This window comes from Cebidichthys violaceus, unplaced genomic scaffold (genome assembly GCF_023349555.1).
Source record: "Cebidichthys violaceus isolate CVI_PGR_0920_01 unplaced genomic scaffold, fCebVio1.0.p SCAF_9, whole genome shotgun sequence".
NCBI classification, from domain to species: Eukaryota; Metazoa; Chordata; class Actinopteri; order Perciformes; family Stichaeidae; genus Cebidichthys; species Cebidichthys violaceus.
Window position 1 is genome coordinate 15369289 of NW_027176975.1, and position 22924 is coordinate 15392212.

Genomic DNA, 22924 nt, shown 5'->3' on the forward strand with positions numbered 1-22924 from the left:
ACTAAATATGTTACAGTGCAAACTTTATCGCCAGAAACAGTTTAATCACCATGAGGCCCATAAGCAGTACAGCTAAAGGCTAACCTGCACGTGTATCTCATCCATTCCCTGCAGCGCCATCTGAAAACAAACTATCCCGAGAGCCTCAAACCATTTCCAGCTGTCACGTCCCCGCTCCAGTATAACTCCTAACCTGATATGACAGGGCAAGATGAGGGTCAGGCCTCGAGGAAGATTCATAACATGTAACTCAAGCTATGAGCATTATGTTCATGATTGCCTGTGGTTGAAAAATGAAGATGGCCAAGTGCTGCACCTATTGTCACTCATGTTACCTTTATTAACTTCTCACCTTACATTGGATACTACAGCTCTTCATACATACAATAACAAGGCTAAAAACAATGAAAAAACACAATAATGCAGTAGTTGAATATAACAAGTACTGTACATTTACTCCATTTCAGTTTTTTTTCAGTTATTTTCTACTACTTTTAAAGGGAAGTCTTGCACTTTTTACTCCTTGACATTATTTGACAGTTGCAGTTACAAGTCACTTTGCTAAATAATTTGTTAATAATATTTTTTTTACATCGTCGTTGCAACTTTTACTGAAGTAAAACTTTTAAATTATACTTCCTTAAGCATCCACCATTGCAATATAGAGGTCATTTACCTATGGATGTGTGAATCAATAGAGATGTCAGGCTATCTGTCATCTGATTGCATTATACAGCAAATGTGAAGTTTGGGGACAGATAAAGAAAGGACCACAGCTGTCTTGTTGTTGTCGAGGTGCTGTGGATAAAAATCCATTTGTATTAGGCTGATACAATGAAATGCAAGAAGCATCTGGAATATTGTTCAAAGCTCCGGTTAGCTCAGCTCCATAAAAAAGATAGATGTGTCCCCGTGATTGTCCTGAGAATAGCATGTCTACCCATTCCTCCGGTACCGAACCAAAGGACAGGATGCAAACCCTGAAGCGCTTTGGTTCAAGCGCAATAAAAAATATTAAACCATTGCTCAAAAGCCTTAAAAATGTAACTTCAAAGGGAAATATTGCTTCGCTGCTGTTTCACACAATAGCTCAAACTGATACACACCTCAGAGTGTGCTGTCAGTTTGTAAAGAGAGGTGCAAGAAGTTTCCATTATGGCAGCGTGTTGTGTCTGTTTAACTATTATAAATGTCTGCTGTTATGAGGCAACATATTTAATCGGCCTGCAAAAACAGCATTTATGTGGCTGTTTATGTGCTAGTCTGTTTAAAATGCAACTGCAATCACAAGCATGTATCTGCTCCATAGTTTCAGTCAGTGTTTTAGCTCTGTCTGTGGTTAAAGAATAACATTTATGTGGTAAAAACGGTACAATACAACCACTTTACAACCACCTTTCTTGGCTGTTTTGTTTTTTCTTTAATGATGTGCCTTACCCGTCTGTTAGCTGCTTAGATTGAATTTCCCATTTTTGTATGGGAAAGCTTGTGGACTAAGTCCGCCATTAAAGATTTGTAAAGAACGCATGCAAGGAACAGAGCCCTACACATGAAAAACGTACTAGAGGCAATCAGGATGTTCAATATGAAGTAATCAGTCAAAGCCTTGTCCTAATTTCATTTCCTGAAACTCTTGATAATGACTGAGATTTCGAATGAAAGACAGTGTGACAAGAGAGGGAAAAAAGAAACAATTTTAATGTTTTGTTTTTAAGGGGTGCATGTGTGGAGGAGGGGGGTTAGCTCTTTATCATGCCTCACTAACCAACCTCCACTTTTGGGCCTTTAGGAGCATCCTGTGACCCTCCGACCTCCTGGACAATAGAGGCCAGGACGTTTCCCAGTGAGCAACGATGGAGCCAACAACAGGAACATGAGGGGTGCTCCTGGGAAACAAACTGTTTATTGTGCAGCAGGATGGACAGCCCCCAATGTCCCAGTCACTTACATTCACACACAGTCACGGACACTAACCACACACCTCTACACGGTACAATCTCCAGCGACAGGTGGCTGCTTCAATACCTATGAATCATGTAGCAAAAGTTAGAGAGACACATGTCTGTCTGTGTGTGTGTGTGTGTGTGTGTGTGTGTGTGTGTGTGTGTGTGTGTGTGTGTGTGTGTGTGTGTGTGTGTGTGTGTGTGTGTGCTTGGCTGTAACAAAAGTACAAAGATAACAAGAATATTTCCCTTTGACCAAGGACACAAAATATGACCACATTCTGTGACTACCTAATACTTATTTTATTATGTTTTTTATGAGTCTACTCTCTTTGTCCCATGACATTGTTTCAACTGTTGCTTTCCCTTCATTTCTGCACAGTCTCAGGCTGCAGATGATAGGTTTATATTTAGTCAGACTTTCTATTTGATAACAGTACCAAGTAATTTGTTGGTGCTGCCACTGCCTGTCTGTTTCAGAGGAAATCCCTCCTTTGTCTCTCAAGGAAGCGCAGCAAACTGGGAAAACCTGAATTTTGCATCAGAACTCAAACAGCTGGAACACATTTAATTACAGAGAGTCACCGCTAAACTTATTAGTCAACACTCCAGACTAGTTATTACCTAGGCTCTGGAGACCACTCATTGCAAGAGCAGCACAGTAAAACAGTTTCCAGAGCTGTCAATCACCGTGCCAGAGCTGTGGTGCAACACAGAGACACAGAGGGCTCTGGGGATTTATCTTTAAGTGCTTAACCCCAAAGGATTACTGGTTCTTTATGACTATATGTGTGGTTTGTGTCTGTGCTCCACATGATGCTCATCTGATAAGGGTGGATCAGAGGTGACGGACACAGGGGACTGGATCAGATCTCATTCTTTCTGCTCTCTCCACAGAGACATTAAACGCTGATAATCAGAGTATTTAAAAAAAAGAACCCATAAATTATTTTGTAGATGATGACTCCATAATTCATGCTTGCTGTTGTAATAACAACAATGTTTAATTCGTTGTTTAATCCAAAGGTGGAAAGTGTACATACAACAACTTGCATTTTGGAGTATGGGTTTACCTATATACTCTCTTTCTCCCCCTCTCTCTCTCTCTCTCTCTCTCTCTCTCTCTCTATACATATATATACATATATATATATATATATATGTATATATATATATATATATATATCAACAGTGCGCTTACCTGAGATTTTCCATCACATTTTCTTCTTTTACTTAATACATTCCAAAGGAAAACCATCCACATTCAACTCACTACATCTCTCCGATGGCTGAATTCACTTTCCCAATTAAGATATTACATGCAAAACATATGATAAACTTTAAATCTGATGCATTTCTATAGTTTAAACTAAGATGCCTTTTGAAAAGGACCATTCTTCAAAAGTTGTTTTTGTATGTTCAAAAAGGGTCCAAAGAAACTTACTCAGCAAACAAGTCATAACTCAGCCTGTCACTTTTAACAGGTTTGGTCTCTGAAAACACTAATGAAGTATTATTTTTGTGCTTTAGACGTCCCGTAACCAGCTATGCAATTAGACCAATAAAACCTGCAGAGTACTCCACAGCCACAGTTAAAACATATAATGCTATTTAATAAGCACATCCTTGAAGCTATAAATGTTTATATGATTGCATCATTTAATACTTGTAGGCCAAAAAAACATACACCGTGTACAAGCTTGTTTTAATATCCGAAACACAAGAAAAAGACATGGGGAAGCTTCACATTTCTCTTTTCATGGACTTTCTGTTATTGATCCAAGTTGTAAAACTAATAGTGATACCCGCAAAAGCAAAAGAAGATTTGAGGAATAATTCAGAGATTTTCTAGGTCAAAGGCCACCTTAACACTGACAAGCAAAATCAAATCACAGCTAAGGAAATGAGCCATGAAACACTGATTGCTCCATACATAATAACCCTTTTTTCCCAGTTGCTTAGCTCAAGAAGTATTTGATTGTGCAGAGTGCTGACTTCACTGCAAACATGAGCACTGCTTGCACATATTGCCTGAGTGTATAATCAAATCAAGACCATTGATACAAGGAGTGAACAAATATCTCTTAGTATGTGGGAACAATGGATCTTTGTTCCATAAGAGTGTCCTCAGAAAGCTAATACACTGACCGAAGGTAGAACACCTCTGGGGACTGAGAACCCAGCTTGTGCTCAGCATTAATTGGTTGTGCTTTTATTGGATAATTCAGACATTAGTAAGATCCATTTAAGTTAATTTTGAAAATGACAGTGACCATGTGCTTTGTCATGGCAATCGCAACCATGGGAAAAGTGCCATCGAGAGGAATATACTTAAGGTAAGACGCAGCTTTAGCGTAATTGCAGCAATAAGTGGAATGCTTTCTGTTATACAATGGAACTTCTACTAATGATGATTCATGTGACCAAAGAGACAGATCACTGGAGTCTGTTGAGTTCATGGTTTCAAATAACAGCACTATAGGCTATATTCCTCATGAGACAGGTCAACTAAGCTCCAACTCCCACCCATATCATCCCAGTTCTGATACACTCACACCTTGGCTCATACATCAATTTGGAACTTGGGGCACCAGCCCTGTAACAAAAAACTCAACTTCTGCTTATAGGTGGGAAATTCCCCATACAGGTCAGTGATATGTTGCCTTATAGAAACCACAACATCTCTTGCTTATTGCTTTGAACGTTTACAACGTAGCATCACCCTGTAAGTAAAGGGCTCAGTATCTGTCCACTACAAACCCTGTAGGTTTAAAGTACACAGTAGCAAGCAAACCAATGTGATTTGAGATTTCAGAGGAAGCTACAGTAGAGTGACTGTGGGAGGCTTTGTGAACTGAGGCTTCAAGCCAACAACGTGTGGGCTTGACTGTGTCTGAAAACCTCATGCTGATAAATGGCCTCTCCAAGAAGACAAACTCAGAACACAAGGCCCCTGCTGCACAAGACCCAAACTGCTACCTCTGCTGCTGGCTGAATCTGATTACAGGCAGGCCCTGAGGACAGGCAGGTCATTGAGAGCACAGAGATGAGCAAACAATAAGATATTATCTGAAGGAATCTTCAGCTTTCCAAAGGAAAATGGTCCCTCTCAGTGTCACATCGACGATAGGATCCTCAACCTGACACTGAATCAGCCATTTAAGAAGAATGAACACTGTGACCCATTCATACATACTCACTAAAATAATGAGAGCTCTTTTTTCACTCTTGTTTAAGACATATAAAGGGAAGCTCATGAGGCTTTGCAAGACAAGGCTGTGCAGAAACCAGAGCATGCAGCTGACACAGATGAATATGCCTTTACAATGATTGGGTATTGAATGAACAATTCTATAGTCTTTTTCTTTAGTCTTGTGTTTGCGTAAATAATACATTTATTTGGCTTTATTGTACTTTGCTTCTCCATTGTCATGGACGTTTGCCCCGGAGCAAATTAGTTTCAAAACAAAACTTGAATGAATTAAGTTATTTCGAGCATGTAGCAACTGATTTCACAAATGACACAGAAGATCTTGCAAACACGTTTTCTGGTCAAAGCCGTACATTATCCAGTCTGGCCATAGCTTTCCTATGTGTGTTTTTGTTCTTTTCAAATAGTGACATCTTGTGGAGGCCTGGCCTCAATAATTGTGCTGTATATGTTTTGGGAATGTATTCCCCTGTTGTTACAACACTGCATTCCTAGCTCTAGTAATAGTGCTGTTTACTTGATGATGATGAAAATTATTGCATTGATGTTTTAAAAATATATACTCAAATAGGCAATAACGTTTGATTTAAGGCAGCATATGTGATAGAGTGGCAAACAGACTGGAGAACATACGTAACACGCAGTTGTTTTGTCGAAATTACCATATGGAGTATCTGCCTTAAGCGTTGGAAGTGATACAACTTTGATTTTGTGAAGTGGACCGTATTAAAACTGTCAAAAAAATTAATACTGTATTTCAGAACTACAGCCATGGAAGTCGTAGCCTCGTCGTCGTTCGCAAAAGAAAAGTCTCGCGATGTTACCACAACCTGTTTGACAGGCAGGAGGTGAGAAGAGACACAGCAAAATATCCCGGTTGTTCTGTTGTAAGCGAACGAAAGATCAACATTTACCATACAATCTGTCGCTTTGATTGAACTAGAAACAAACCAAGCCTGCTGTAGCGTTATATCAGACGTGATTTCCTGATTATACGTTAGGTGAGATTTGGAAGTACGCGGCCATAGAAGCCGAATTGTATGAGTGAAGGGCTAGCTGTTAGCTGGCTGGCTACATAGCATAGCCATTGATGCAATGGCGTTGAAACGAATTCAGAAGGTGAGTGTATATATTTCTTTCATGTGCTACCCTTACCCGGTGTAATTTTCTGAGCATGGGGCCCTCTATTTAGACCACACCAGTATGTTGCCTTGTATTTATTATTTCCATATAATTGCTTGTTTTGTGCTCATTTAAAAAAACAATTCACAGACAAAGACGAGCTAACCGCTGGTGGCCATGTTGGTGCATTGCTACCGTGCTGTTAGCTATGAATAACAACTCAAACAGCGCCATTATTTTAAAAGCTAGCTACGCTTTGTTTGTGTTTAGGTGAGTATTTATCCGTGCTATTTTTGACATTCAGCACCTTATCAATACTTACGTAAAGGTGGCTAACATGCTAAACATGTCGTGTCGTAGTGCAGGCTAACGTCTCTGGTTTGACTGATTGACGGTTAACGTTACAGGATTTGGTTTTAATGTCTTAGCTTGACAGTTGTCAGTAGTATGGCTGGTGATGTTTTTAGTAGCTGAATGACAGAGGCTTGCTTGTTGCCAAAATTGAAACCCTAGTGTCGGTGTTGCCATATATGGAATGGCAAATGGGCCAGTGGAGCAGGCCACGGTGTGTATTTATATAACAGAATAGATAGGCTTACTTTCGGGAGATGTTAAATAACGGGCTTTATTTCTATGTAACCATCTGTTGTTTTGCTGTCAGTACGTTGAATGTAGTGCTGTGGCGTTTGGCCCTGGCTGTTACATTTTATGTGAATACAATAAACGGAATTTAACATACGAGTGTATTCCTTTTATTTGATTATTTCTGTCGAACATTTGTGTTCCTTTTCTATTGAGCTTTGTAACCTTTTGTAGTTAACATCTATGGCCCGAACTGTACTGATGACTGAATTATTTATGAAGCCATCTGTCCCAAAACTACTATTTACGTGTCAACAACCTCAGAGTTAGAGTTTGGTCGATATCCGGTTCGTCCGGTTCGTTGTACGAACTTAGACCAGCTTGATTTTATGCAAACTGGTGAAACAGTGTTCAGAAAACTTTACCTCCCAGTAACTCATCCTGTCAGACTGGACTGCTAAACCTCTGCAAGTGTAGTTAAGTAGAGTTGCTTATTCTGTCAGGTCGGAAATATCAAATAGAATGACCCATCACCTTTATAAATGTTGGTAAAATTATGTTATTATTATCATTATAGTACATTGCCCTAATGATGAGGCTCAAGTGTCATCATATTTTCTTGTGTACTCACATGTACACAATATAAATACAAATTAAACTAGCACTCTGTTTTCAAACCTAACATAAAGTGTATGCTATTTCCCTGCAGAGAGCCCAGGTGTTGCAATACAGCAACTGACTAATAGATTCAATGCTCATTCGTTATGTGATTGTCTTGTCTTTAGGAGCTGTCTGACCTGCAGAAGGACCCACCTGCTCAGTGCTCTGCTGGACCAGTTGGGGAAGATTGTAAGTAGTGAGAAAATTGCTGCATCAATTTATGCCTGAACGTAATACCTCTTTGAGATTACAACAGAAGTCATTGTGCTTAAGAATGTTGCATCCATATGTATATGCTAAATGCATTATACATCTTTTCCTCAGTATTTCATTGGCAGGCAACAATAATGGGTCCGGTAAGTGAAACTCTAGCTAAAACCAATGGAATCATGTTTTAAATATTACAAAAACAATTACATTTTCTGTCGACTAACTTGTCTCGTTTTTATTTTTATTTCAATAGAGTGACAGCCCTTATCAGAGCGGAGTGTTTTTCCTCACCATTCACTTCCCGACAGATTACCCCTTCAAACCTCCCAAAGTGAGTGGGTCTATGTCATAAGCGTCACATGTTTCAACTCACTTCTCATTAATTTATTGTAGTGTGATAAATGGTAATTGGCTTCACTGGATCATTACAAGATTGTTTTTTCCGATTTGTCACAGGTTGCATTCACAACAAAAATTTACCACCCTAATATCAACAGCAATGGAAGTATTTGTCTGGATATACTGAGATCACAATGGTCACCTGCACTTACAGTATCAAAAGGTAAGTGATAATAATACAGTATTCATATTAGCGTATTGACATTTGTATTTGTTAAAACAGTGGTGAATGTTGGCTAGCATTAGCCAGCACACACACAGCAGTGAGCTCACCAGTGAGGCACGCTAAAATTCACAAACAAGCATTATAAAACATGCGCGGTTATGGCAAGAAGAGACGCAGTACCAACACACACACACACACACACACACACACACACACACACACACACACACACACAAGGAGTGCGACTTTGTTTTCTGCTCAGGTAGACACTGCTCCACTATATCTTTACGTTGCAAGTGGCTGTTTACTGCTATATGAATGCTCTGAATCATGGATATTACACTTTTAATGTGTAGCTACAGTTCGGTTTTACAAATCAACATGTCCTTGTAGAAAGTTTTTAGAAGATGTGAAAGTTACCACAATGACTTTGCACAAGGTGGCAAAACAGCGAACATTCAGCATATATTTGAAATATTGCAAATTTTACTGCTTAAACATATTCATAAAAAACAGCTGCGAATACGTCACTGCTATTTGATGAGACAGGTGAAGTCCTGACTATGAAACCTGACTAAAATTGCCATTTCGTCGAAAGAATGTTACATTTTCAGGTAAAATTATACTTTAGTTTGGACCATTAAGTGTCACAATCTTGATTACCTTTCAGTTTCAGTACTCTTGACTGAAGTCCAAAGCTCTTCTATGCCGTCAGATGGTGTTTAGTGTTCTTCCCCAGTGCTAAAATACTGTAAATGGCAGAAAATTGGACTTCTTGCCTCATTGCAACATCCAAAGACCACTGACCTTTAAGTGCATTGTATGGATCACTCCTGATTCTGAATACTTCCCATTCATAGCAGGCATCATGTGGAAAAGTGATGTTGCCACCAAAGTCTTTTTCCCCCAATTTAACTTTTTCCAGTCTCATGTGAAATGTCAAACTAGGTCTATGAGATAAAGAAAGCTCAAGTCAGAACAAATGGAGTCCTGTAATAAATAAAGTTCTGATCAACGTTTCAATTTAAATGATGTCTTATAGGATGCATACAAATGACAGTATGAGTGAATAAATCAGTGCCTTTAATTATTTGATCATCACACATGGCTGTGCTGGTATTAAGAGTAGCCAATAAATCCACTGTCATTGTCACATTGGGTTTCTGTTAAAGTAATCTAATTACTTTTTGATTCATTCTTCCACAGTATTATTGTCTATCTGCTCTCTTCTTTGTGATCCAAACCCGGACGACCCGCTGGTACCAGAGATCGCCCATACGTACAAGGCTGACAGGGAAAGGTGAGTGTAAAACATGAATGACATCTCCCAGCTTTGCTCATTGTGATTACGGTCTTATTATTTTTGGAGATTACGTTCTTAGTTTGCTAGGTCACCTGAAACCTTTTTCCAAACTTTGCATGTATTTTACAGGTACAACAAATCAGCAAGAGAATGGACACACAAGTATGCAATGTGAAAATGCCAGGGAGATCAAAATAGAGAAGAAAGAAACACGTTTGATTTGTAACTTGAGGCAAATGAGCAGCAGAGGTGATGATGAGGAGGAGGAGGAAGTGATACAATGAGGTACAGTGCCACCTGGCTTTCCATGTGCTGAGCTGCTACCATGTGCTGTCCTTCATGACTTGTGTGAATCTGCTGAGCAGGACCTGATGGGCTCCTTAAAGCACTCCCATATGGAATACCGGAAACTCTTCACAGTCCATACCGCCACACTCAGACTTTAAACTGTTACTCCCGCTATTGTGATTTTCACCATTGTTGTTGCTATTCATACTCATCATTTTCACTGTCAATGAGTCATATTGTTGTGCTGTTCTGAAGCAAAATGTTTGATTTGTTTTGGAGATTGGCTCTCCCTTCATTTTCAGAGGTACTGTCTGTGTCCCACTGGATGTCTTGTTATTGCTGTATTTCCATGTATTTAGTGGCCTTTCTGTGTTATGATTTTTGGTATATGTGCAATTGAGGCAGAATGTTCCCTGTTCAACTCAAAATGGTGCAGTACCATTACCAGCAGCTGATCTGTTGGCTCATACTGTCTCTACCCCGTAACAATGTGAAAGATGCAAAGAAGGATTGGTCTCTTATCACCCACACTGCATTTTCAATTGCAATAGTATTTAGTGGTTTTGAGGACACTGTTGAGGTGAATGTCAACTCCCATTTTTCTCACACATGCTGTCATTGCCCTTATATCCTGTATAACACCGATGGCTGGTATCCACAGTGCACACTATACTACTGTTTGACTTATTACTTGTTGTTTAGCTATGAACATGGCTACTCTTTGGCATATAGCTGAGCTGTGTGCCACCTCCTCAGTACAGTTACTCAGGTATCAAACCAAATCATCAGCCTTTACATGCAGTGACCCATTGTGAGAAAAATGACCAGGTCCCGTATCATCAAGCCTCTTAAAAATGTACTGATCTAAGTTCACTGGTTTGTTCATGTACAAGAAAAAGCTCACCCTGAATAGACAAAATGATGAAAGACAGACCGGCACTCCTGAAGTTCTTTATGCGTATAGGCCCCCGACGGTCTGTGTTGCGCTAAAATATGCGGTCCCAAAAGTAGTCGTTTTGTCTCTGAGAGGGCTTTTTCATTATTTCATTATCCCTCTCAAGTTCTTTTTGTTACCATCTTCTTTTTTTTTTTTTTTAGCAACATTTGCATGTGAGCAGCTTTTAAACGATGCTGTTACACATGGACATGCTACTGTTTGAAATGGCCTTTGGTTACAGCTGGTGCCAGTTCTACTCGACAGAAGAACTTAAACAGACGTGGCATCTTTCAGAACCTAGTCATATCAAGTCATGTGCATCTTGTTACTTGAGGTGAAGAAATACAGTTTTCATGACAATTTCATCTGCTTTAAAACATCAAGTGATGTGAAGATTGTCAGCATTTTTTTATGTTTGCATTTGGGTCTACAAAGGTTTGTTTGGTTTTGGGATTAACAATCCACACTGACAGTACAACACTTTGTCTCGTTAGAGCATTGGTGACCTTTTGTATTGTACCTTTGAAAGCTTTAGTGATAGGTCATTTCATTTTCATTCATGTCACCAGAATTGAACAAGATTGTGATGTGTCATAATGTAATATTGGTTTTAATATAATTAATTGTGGCTGTTGGGTAAAATAGTTAGGAAATGCTATGATTTTGTTCTTTTTTTCTTACCTTTTTTTTTTTCTTTTAGTCATGGCTCATAATGTGCTGATGCTGCCAATATAAAGGGACTTGTTTGATATTATAAAGGGGAAGAAATTTAGCTTTTGAGGCATTATTGAGTGGATTCACCCAGATAGGTCCATACTAAAGCATGAACATTTTAGAAGCTTTGATTGTAGAATTAACACCATGGTTCAGGCACCAAATTTTCATCGTCGGCTGCTGTAGAGAAAATTATCAAAAAAAAAAATGTCATTTTGAAATACAGTATATGCTAAAAGGTTTTGAAAATATATCCTCAAAATGCAGTGAAAGTCTTTTTTTTTTGCTACCAGACCACAATTGAAAAAGACTTGCTTAATAGTACTAGTTCAAACTTTGTGTGCATTGTTCGTCTGGCTATTTATTTGAGAGCAAAGAGTATCTTCCAACTGTACCAATGAATGCAGCCTCAATTCTTCATGTGAGTGGTGCGGCATTGACTTCCTTTGTCCAGTGTGCTCAATAGAGTTTATATAGGCAGCTTGGCATGCTTTGCACTCTGGCGAACCTTCTCACAGCCATTTGCCAGATATCAGGGATTTCGTTACAATTCATCTGCCTAACACCTCTGACTAAAATTTTAGCCTTAACCCTCATTTTGTATATATATATAGAAAACATTGTCATGAACTGTAAATTTGCTATCAGGGCTGTATCCCCCAAATGGGTGATTCATTTCATCAAAAGACATGGAAACCTGCTTGAACAGTAACAATATTTTTGTTGAAAATGACAGCCTGGCTTTCTCTTGACAGCAGGACCAGCCTTCATGCATCTCAAAATTTGGAATATGTCTGCTTGAAATGCCACCATGAACGTCCACTTGTCCTCACATAGCCTACACAAGATAACTATTGACCTTGTCATAACATATAAATAAAGCTCATCTTGGTTTACCATTGTCTGCAGTTATTTTTGTGTGTCTTTATGATGTAGTAATAACTAACAGCAGTGTGAGCCATAACCAGCTGAGCATCGATGGTATTAAAGGAGTGGAGGACCAGAAATAACACTTATCAATAAGCTAAAAGGTATGCAAATATCGTACAACTATATGTACTGATTTTGTTCTCCACTTACAAATTGCCCTCTCATACTACACCGCCGTACATCTGCACACTGCTCTATGATGCGTTTGATTCAGTGAGCTCTCGAGCGAGGTTTGTGCGGTGCTGAGAGCATCATCTTTGTACATACCGATATCTCTTTCTTTCTCATTTTACTAAAGTGACAATGTTGTGCAATCTCAATAATTATTCGGAAATTGTAAAAAATGCAAACTAGCTCCGTGCTTGCCGAGTGTCCCGCTACACAATATGCAGGACTCCGTGGCTAACATGTAGCCACTAGCTACAACTAGTTCCCCGCTGCACAGCTGAAAGTCAGCGTCATCGCCACTCCTCCCAATAGGAAGGGCGCATCCCGGATAGCTAGCTGGCTAGCTGTACTCCGCACAACGATGGCAGTTAATCTCAGCAAAAATGGCCCCGCATTGACATCTGCATTTAAAGAAGTGGTAGATGAAAAATCCAACACCAACTGGTAAGGAGCAGTCTTTTCAAAAACAGCACCAGCGCGTGTGTAGGAGGCGTTATGTTAGCTTTAGTATTGGCTAGCATTGAGCCGTTGGTGAAGTAACGTTAAGTTAACGGTAACCTAACGGGAGCTAGTAACATTGTTAATCAGCTAGGAACACTGTTCAACCAACGGGCTAAACACCTAATCTAAGTCGTGTCTTGTATGTATTTTATTACAATATTTGTATGAGATTGTTTGTAATGAAATTGGATGCATAGGTTGATGGCTACCTTCACCCACTTCCTGGTAAGATATGAGAAGTTAAATAAGGCCAACATGTGAAAGTCAAATCCAGGAACTTCCTCTTAGCGCTACCTCACGTTACAGAAGAGTGCGTTGCTTTTGAGCTACAGTGTTTAACGATGACTTGAATTAATTAATCGCGAGGAGCAATGGCCCAGGGAATCCTGCTGGCCATATATCAAGTCTCTTTATATCTGTGATTTGGACAGCCACCTTGCTGTTTCTATAGTTTTTTGTAAAGTAATTATTTTGTTTAAATAAATTACAATGTAGTCCTATCACATGGCTGCTTGCCAATAATACAAGCAGATCTCATACGTTTCTGTATGAGATGAGGCCAAATGATGATTTGTGTAGTACTGAGGCAAAACCAGAGCATCTATGGTTTTCTATTTAATAAGAACTAAAGGCCTGAAATATTATTTGTAACCATAATTGTTTGCTATTGAATTATAGCTGCAAATAAATATTTTCTTCATCAATCTAGATTATGTTCTCTGTTAATGTAACAGTTGTTTTGAAAAACGCCAATATTAGATATTCAGTTTACGATCATTTACAACAAAGAAAAGCATTAAATCCATACAGATTTAGGATATTTTTGCTTGTAAAATCACTGAAATGATAATCAATTATTGAAATTGTTGCATATTAACTTCATGGCACTGACCTAGTTGTTTCAGCTCGATATCAAATTATATTTGTATCCCTCCCTCATCCTCTAATAGTCAGTCCTGACTACAATTGTTGTGTGACATTGTAACCTGGGACACAGGAAGACGCAAGATGAACTGAGTTCGGACCAAACTGTTGTTGTGGCTGTAGCGTTAGTAACACGTAGGCAAACTGAACATTCAGGCAAAGATTGCGATGTAGAGCTGGGATAGATGTACAGCAGGAGCTTGATGAGTGGATGGGTCTCAGGTATGCTGGTTGATTGGCAGCAGGAGAGAATTGAGTGACACACACACACACACACACACACACACACACACACACACACACACACACACACACACAAACACAAACACAAACGAGACCATATAAGAAACAGAAGGACCAACAAAATTTAGAAACAACCAACCAATTTACCTATAACCTGTAAAAATGACTAACATGGCTGATTTTAATTGGTTTTAAAGTGGCAGCAGTATTGTCTTTACACTACCATACTTCTGTAAAATGTGTCTTGTTGGGCTTAGCTTAGGGGTGATGTTGCATAAAATCTGTTTACAAAGTTTCCATTATTTTGTTTAGTATCAAATGTTGCACATCAACCTCTGGAACTAACTCTTGTCTGTCTCAGTGTGATCCCTTTAGCTGGTATTTTAATATCCTTAATCCTGTGTTTTTCACAGGGCCTTGTTCACCTACGAGGGAAACAGTAATGATATCCGCCTGGCAGAAAAGGGAGGTGAGTAACTGAGTAGATATTGTTAACAGGGTTTTATGGTCTCAACACGATATTATCAAATGTGTGCAGGAATTTCATCGTCAACATTTCAGTACAGCATGCAGTACTGAAATGTCAGCATAAAAGGCTTGCCCCTGCTTTCTCACCCCATAATTTGTTAGAAGAAAAATGTCCAAGGTTACAAAACCAACCACAGCAGCCGTTTGACTTTTCCACAATGTTTATTTGTCAGATGGAGGACTGGAGGAGTTGGTTGAAGAGTTGAACAGTGGAAAAGTGATGTATGCTTTCTGCCGGGTCGAGGATCCAAATTCTGGCCTGCCTAAATATGTCCTCATCAACTGGGTTTGTGCTACACTTAACTATTGTACATTTGTTTGTCTTCTTTGAAGTGTCCCTCCTGGAACTTGAAGAGTCATTCTTTCTGTTTCAGACTGGAGAAGGAGTGAAGGACGCCAGGAAAGGATTATGTGCAAATCATGTCAGCTCTATGGCCAATTTTCTTAGGGTAACATTGCACCTATTTTTTGAATATGCATTTCAATTTCGACTTCAATCTGTTTATGTTTGCAGAGAAGGTTATATGTATGCCAGTCTGCATGTTAATGATGGTTTTGAGCTAGACTAAACATAAAGAAATCATGGGTGTCAGCGGCCTTCATATCATAACAGCAAACAGCACACGATCGTGTGGCGCATTCATAAATCAAGATAACATCTGTGGGTGTTTCTCTATTTGTGCGAGCATTAAAATGAGCTTTTATTGAATGGTGTTTCAGGGGGCCCATGTCACAATAAACGCCAGAGCAGAAGAGGACGTTGAGCCCGAGGTGATCATGCAAAAGGTGGCCAAAGCCTCCGGAGCCAACTACAGCTTCCACAAAGAGGCTTCCAGCCGCTTCCAGGACAGCGGCCCTCAGGGGCCTGTGGTATGCAGCGCATGCAGTTCCTGCCTTGTGCCCTCCTGTTCGCTTATGTTTCATGCTAGAAAGATAAGCAGAGGGTTAGATCTTAACTAGGCTCCTTAATCTCAAGACAAGGATACATTTGAAATGTTTGTTTTTTCTTCTCTTTGTTATGACTACCATGCACACTCAACCAGCTCTCCCACTGGAAACAAGTTTCAACAAACAAACTCTCCAAAGGAGAAAACCTGGAAAATGTTGGCCGACAACAGTTTTCTCTACACAATAGAAAGCAACCATTGGTTGATATTTGATTAGTTATTAAAGATAAAACGACTCGCACTATATATATATATTAGACACACTATGAGTTAATTTCAACCAAATGTCTGGTGTGACATCATTTAGAGAGAAGATAAACGTTAACGGTTTTATCCAGTTAATGAATGAACGACAATGAAGACTGAATAATGATGAACAAAGAAAAGAGATGAATTGGGTTAAATATGCTAACAAACTGTTCTCATAGTTGGGTCCCACTGTATTTTTTTATTTTTTTTTATATTGTAAAAATGTCTACACAATGGTATTAAGTTGTCGTTTCCTTCATGTAGGGCTCCGTGTACCAGAAGACCAACGCCATGTCCGAAATCAAAAAGACCAACAAGGGCAACTTCTGGGCTCAAGCAGAGGTAGGCTCCTCAACTTATTAAGCATTAAACTGCTGCAGACTTCAACTTCCCCCCTGAGACAGTGTCAAAAATACCTTTGGAAAAATGTTGAATATTGCATGAGTTTGCAGTTTTGAAACATTTGACACACCTTTCCATTTATTTTAAAAGACTATTAAAAATACAAGGCAGGCAGTTTTTATCCATCACTAATACAAGTCAGCAAAAGCGCTGTTGTGACTTGGTCCTTTGTCTGCAGTTTTTGCTCATCACCATACCTGTCACAAATGCACCCAGAAAGCAGTGCTCATTGCCTTGCAGTTTTGTTAGCTAAACTATTGCGAAATCAAGCTTCTTAATGGCTGTAATATTTGCAAGATGCCAAACCCTGTTGCTGACCTTGCTGTCCGATTTGGCTTTTAGAAAGAAGAGGAGAAACGTCGACTGGAGGAGCGGCGCAAGGCAGACGAGCAGCGCCAGCACCTGGAAAAGGAGACAAAAGACAGAGAGGCCAAGGAGACAGTGCAGAGGGACAAAAGGGACAAGGAGAGGGCCACTATAATCGACCAACAGAAGTAGGTAGAAGCTGAAGGAAATGCACACCGGTTTAGACCGGGATGAAGTATCGCCTCATTAAAGGGTTCAAATTACAAAGTTTCTTCTCGTCTTCTAAATGGTCTTTTTTTTTTTTTTAATAGGAAGTACCAGCAGCAGCAGGACCCTGAGAGTAAAGACCAGGAGAAACGCGCGGTGAGTGTCTCACAAGGTTTCACTTGGAGTAAATGGTTTTCAGCTGTGAAGTAACCTGACGGATATCAGGATTCAGATGCTAAAATGAGGGTGAATGTGGATCGGTGTGAAATTTTACATTTAACATTGAGTACTACCCACTTATCTACAACTATGTTGATAGTTAAATAAGTTTTGGTAGTGCACACATCTTCAGTAAGGTAGCTAACGTCAGCCGTGCCAACATTGATATCGACATTATCAGGAGGAGGAGGAGAACCAGGCGGCCCAGAAGAAAGCAGTCAAGAGAGGTGAATCTGTGGAAAAGGCCAATGTGAGTTCCCCTCCCTGAAAGCGCTCTCTTCTGGCCGATCTACTTTCCTTTTATTGCCTATTTCAAAACAAGTGTCTTTCTAATCAAATGGGAACCCTTTGAAGCTCAATGTAACAACTGTTTTCCACTCTTTGCTGCATGAGCTCTCCTTTCTCTGCGATCATTTACGGCGACATCTGTCCGTCCTGTAGTTTTTTTTTCTCTCTGCAACACTTCCCACTGCATTATTAATAACCTGCGGCTGTCTCATGCTTATTGCATGTATTGTTTGTTTTTACTTTTTTTCCCTAGGAGGCGGCTTCTCTCATCTCTCAGCGTGCTATGAACCCCAGAGAGATGTTCAAGCAGAGAGAGAGGGGAATAACTCCCAGTGACTCAGACGTTCCCTCTGCTGCCCCTGCCAGCCCCCAGCCAGGTATCAGCCGTGCATACACAGTGACCTCTCCATATCTGTCTGTTTGCTTTAAATGTCACAGCCCTTCCTGCATTACTGCAAAGCTCTCTTAGCCTCGCTCTCAGCTAGAGGAGAGAACAAACCGGGTGATTTTTCTAGAGGAGATTTCCTCCCAGCATTGTCTTTCTCAGAGCTTTAACTTACCATCAGACTGCCTAGCTGTCTCATATCGCTGTGTCTCCATCATGGTGTCTGCTCTTCTTCCGTTCAAGCGGTCTGCACTATGTTTTCTCTCTCGTCCTTTTTTTTTTTTTTTTTTTTTGCATGATTTGGGGGTTCCATACGTGTCTCTGCTCAGGGCGTCTGCAAAGCCCTTTTCTGTCTAAGCCAGTGTATGAAAGTGAGCGAGCCAGTTCACCTCAGCGCCAAGCTTCTCCTGTGCCAGCAGGCTCCGCCTCTCCTGTCCGTGCCACAGGTGTGCGCACACTCACACACACACACACACACACACACACACACACACACACAAACTAGTACATATAAAATGCATACACTACATATTGGGTGACAGTGTCATACTTCACTTTAAGCTCCATGCATCATTTGTCATTGTTGTTTCTGTGTGTGATCATCTTCATAATTCTTATAATCACTATTTGCATCATGAGTCATGCTTCCATTCAATGTGCTTCAAACTTTCAGATTATTGTTTTGTTGTAAGTGTAACATGCCACCAATCCCTTTATGTCTGAGAGGGGTGGTTGTTTCCAGCCTGTGTGGACTTGTGAATGTGTTCCCCTGTGTACATGCATGTCTGTGCTTGTGTTTTGGGTGATAAGAGCCTGATGTGGATGATGGACAGTCCAGGTGTGAGTATGATGAGCAGGATGTGACCCCCCAGGAGCAATGTGAAGGTGGGGCCCATTTCACACAACACCAGCCTCAGTGTTAAACATCAGCTTTCCAACCCACTCATCTGCTTCTCGTATACATTATTTTGTGGTTTGTTATAAGAACATATTCCCTCCAGCTAAACGGTGCTGTCAGGATCAGCTGCTGCTGCTGCCACCTGCTGGTAGGTAGACGGCCCGACACATCATACTGATAATAATCTGTCTTTTCAGAGAAGACACTGGCTGCCAACTCCTACATCCAAGAGACGCCTTATGAAGAGCCTGCTCAGGTGATTGTTTACTTACCTTTAGCAGGAAATGCTATGACCGTTTTCTTCATATAAATAATTACATAAAACAGGTAGCTCAAATCAAGCAACTGATGGATTCATAGCTGAGAAAGTGGAGCCACATCCTACATCCACACACCTCCACCTAACAAATACTGAAAGTCTACAAGCAGTTATCAAAGTCATCCTATTGAAGCAGGGCAGTTTTACAGTAGTCGCACTAGGGCTGGGCGGTATGACCAAAAATGTATATCACGGTATTTTGTAAGATTATACCGGTTTCACGGTATATCACGGTATTTTTTTTTCGCGATAACGCATTAAGTAATTAACGCTGAAAATGATTTTATCAAGCGTTTAAGCGGACATTTTTAACACAAGAACCAACCAGCTGGCAGCGAGTGGTGAACAGCTGTTTGTGTGGTGTGTCTTCCGTCTCTTCCTGCTTCCTTCACCTACATTCCCCTGGGTCCTAAGTCCCTCCAGGTACATCTTCTTATCACCCTCTATGTACCAATGTAATGTTACATTTATAACTAATACCACACATATTACAGTCTAATCAGCTGTAATATGTGTGTAATTGTGTCTAACCAAAATACCCCAAAAAGCAAAAAAAAATAATTTCAATTATTTTTTTAGAGAGGTAAAGTGTTTTTGTTTGTAATATGTATAATAAGCATATAATTTAGTTATCGCTACTGATAATTTAACAAACATAAAAACATGACGTAGATAGGTTTGCAATTTTCAAGGTGTACATTTCAGATTGCATCTATTACACACATGAAAATAACTCACGTTTTCTACTGAGGTGATATAAGTTGCTCATGTTGCCACCAGCAGTGGCTCCAAACTCGCAAAACGTCGGATTTTTTAAAACCAAAACACTTCCAAACAGCAGACACAGCTCCTCACTTGGGCTCAGACTCTATTGGTGCATCTCCGGTCTCACTTTGTTCCTCCTGCATCGCTCTTTTCTGTTCTTTAAGTAACGCGACGGAGCCTCTCCCAGCTGTTAGCAGACTGTTGTGCTACCGAGCTGTACCCAGCATGCTGTTCGGCGGTGAAATTTTATAAATGTACAATTATTAGTGTTACAAATTGTTTATGTGTTACAAACTGTTGTGTGTCGTGGTGTTGCCCTGTTAAAGAGCGTTAGTTGTGGGTTATTAATTGTTGTGTTATAACCATAATTTAGGAGTCCCTCTCACTACATAAGTAGCTCCAACCGTAGCACTCTTCGCAGCGAACAATATATTTTGCTTCCTGTTGAACAGTAACGGCAGTTGTTTTCGGCTATACCGGTATGACGGTATATGAAAAATATCATACGAGAAATTTAACCTGTTGAACCGGTATACAGCCCAGCCCTAAGTCGCACAATGAATGGCAACATACAAATAATGTAAATAAATAGCTAGATAATCAAATGGACCTATGCTATGCTAAATATGCTACCTACTAGGCTGCTAGCTGTGTTGGCCACATTCTATAGCAAACCACTTCTGTATTTTTTTTATTATATCTAACTTTATTATTTATTCATTTTTTTTAAAAATACTTAAATTGAATGGTGTCTATTATTTTCACATTGCCATACTTGATGACCTTTTTTATAAAAGTAATAGCTCACTGAAGTCTGTGATATGTTGTGATTGTACCACATCCTGTCATGAATTGCTTCACTGAAACAACACATTGCTTTATTCCATTCCCAGGTGGAGGAGACTAACTCTTATGAGGAGACTGCTGAGGAGACTGCTGAGGAGACACCAGACAGAGGCACCTGTGCCAGAGCCTTGTATGACTACCAGGCTGGTGAGTTTAGAGTAAATGGACTAATTCCTAATTAGTCATTTAACTGTCACTAATATTAAAGAGCAACTTAACGACCTGTTTTAGCTTGGATATGCCCCCTTCACACAAAAACGTAGATCTTTTCTCTTAATTTGTCTGTGCACACGTCACAGCCACACACACACACACACACACACACACACACACACACACACACACACACACACATCATGTCGCCTGTGTGGAAGTTCGTCAGTGTGAGTGAAAAAGACGTAAAGCTCGCAATTTGTAACACTTGCAAGTAATAAGTTGTGGATGAACAACCTTAAAAACATTTGGAACAACTTTAAGATTTGTTTGAGTGAGAGAAGTTCCTGCAACTTCACAAAAACATCTGTGTATGCTGTCAACTATAGTTCTTAGAAAGAAAGTAAATGTGTAAGTCTGACTGTTTTTTAAAAAATCAGACGTTCATGAGACACTGCTCTTCTCCTCCAGCTGATGACACAGAGGTCTCATTCGACCCCGACGACATCATCACCGGGATCGAGATGATAGATGAGGGCTGGTGGCGGGGCTACAGCCCAGACGGCCATTTTGGAATGTTCCCAGCCAATTACGTGGAGCTAATGTAGCCCAGCCCCCCCCCCCCCCCCCCCCCCCCCCCCCATATATTATCACACTGGCAACCCCAGAGGACATCTGCAGTAAAATAACACACCGTCAGTCCTCACAAACAAGTGAGCTGCGATCCTCCACATCATGGACCAATGAGCGGATGGTTATGGTGGGCCAGAAGCTTTTGAAATCTCTCCTCTTTTTATGAAAGCAATTCTATTAAATTGTTGATGTTGTGAGCAACTGATGGCATAGTTTAGGGAATTGTGAAGACCCAAAGTCAGACCAATGCCCCCCCCCCCCCCCCCAAATTACATCTCTTTTCCTATAAATGTGATGCAGTACAAAATCAGCCTTTGTTAAGTCTTTAATTCAGTAGTAACAACACTTCTAGTTCACATTCCTTACAAAGTGACTTCAGTTCTATTTCAGGTATTATTTAGTTGTTACTTGTAGCAAATGTTCCTGTATGCTTCAGGAACAAACAAAAAAAAAATCAAAGATGGCGGTACAAGCTACAGTATAATCCTTTGCCTTGTTTTTGCCTTTCTTTACCGGCAGACTGAACTTTCCTTTTTTTATGTGATTGATCCTTTGTGAATTCCAAACCATGTTTTAGTACTGATCTCACTGTGGTTGAAGTGAATATTTAAAACAAACCAGATTATGTTTGCTGTGCTCTGGGTGGATTTAGTGGGGAATGCATAAAACAGTTCAGTTCCCTTTAACTGTGACTTCTTATCATTTTCATTCATTCGTCATCTGAACCAGATTATTTCAACATATTTAACATTTCAGGGACAAGCTAAAGAAAAGAAAACAAAGTCAGCATTATTTTTCTTTGTGTGGATCTCGCTGGTCTGAGGTTGAATTTGAGTGCGTTAAAGATCTCTATTAAGTCAGTTGTGCTGTTGCGGTGCCATTACGACGGGAAGTGAATGCAGTGACATTTTAATTGAAAATTTCCATGTTCACTGTTTTTATCATGGAACAAAATTCTTGCTCTTTTAAGTTAAGCTTTGAGGTCAGTCCATAAAAGGAAAAATTAATTATGAGTCGAAAAGGGCATCATGTATCCATTGCATTGTTTGTTTTTCCAGAGTCTATTGTAATGCACAGACATTCTTCATAATAAAATAAATAACCAAAGTCGTGTTGTCACATCTTTTCAGATGGGCTGAGCATATCGTAGGCAGCATTCATTTTAGAAAAGCTTGAAATAACATGGCAAAACCTTTAGGGATTTTCAGAGGTCTAACAGGAACTCAGACGTAGACACAGTATGTGCTCTACAATCCGTTTCCTGGAATGAGGCAACAGCTGGGGAATTCACCTCTAATGCATAAGTTTCATTTTCACACAAAATCTGATTTTGTTTCCCACATCCTTCATTTAAATCTTTGTTAGGCTGAATGGCAAAATATGTGTTCCAACAATTTTAAATGAATACAAAACATAAATCTGTATAAAATATATTTCCAATATATTTTTTTATTCAGTCTACCTCCATCTGTAATCGG

General features: G+C 39.9%; 2 protein-coding genes across 6 annotated transcripts; both read left to right on the plus strand.

The window, feature by feature from the left end:
* Window positions 1-5998: 5998 nt before the first annotated feature.
* Window positions 5999-12431, plus strand: ube2d4 (ubiquitin conjugating enzyme E2 D4). The gene is made up of 7 exons (XM_068703382.1): window positions 5999-6273; window positions 7644-7707; window positions 7843-7874; window positions 7982-8059; window positions 8185-8290; window positions 9500-9593; window positions 9726-12431. Exons 1-7 carry the CDS (start codon window positions 6250-6252, stop codon window positions 9769-9771), a joined length of 444 nt encoding a protein of 147 aa, XP_068559483.1. The 5' UTR covers window positions 5999-6249; the 3' UTR covers window positions 9772-12431.
* Window positions 12432-12929: 498 nt separating this feature from the next.
* dbnlb (drebrin-like b) lies at window positions 12930-22553 on the plus strand. Of its 5 annotated transcripts, XM_068703621.1 has the most exons (15): window positions 12930-13077; window positions 14715-14770; window positions 15003-15115; window positions 15204-15278; window positions 15550-15699; window positions 16290-16367; window positions 16770-16921; window positions 17045-17096; window positions 17341-17409; window positions 17701-17824; window positions 18162-18278; window positions 18643-18717; window positions 18928-18986; window positions 20708-20807; window positions 21285-22553. In XM_068703621.1, the coding sequence occupies exons 1-15, from the start codon at window positions 12995-12997 to the stop codon at window positions 21419-21421; spliced, it is 1440 nt and encodes a 479-aa protein (XP_068559722.1). In that variant the 5' UTR covers window positions 12930-12994; the 3' UTR covers window positions 21422-22553. The 5 variants fall into 5 exon arrangements, with proteins under 5 accessions (XP_068559722.1, XP_068559725.1, XP_068559723.1 ...); XM_068703624.1 differs by lacking the exon at window positions 18643-18717; XM_068703622.1 differs by lacking the exon at window positions 17341-17409.
* Window positions 22554-22924: the final 371 nt, after the last annotated feature.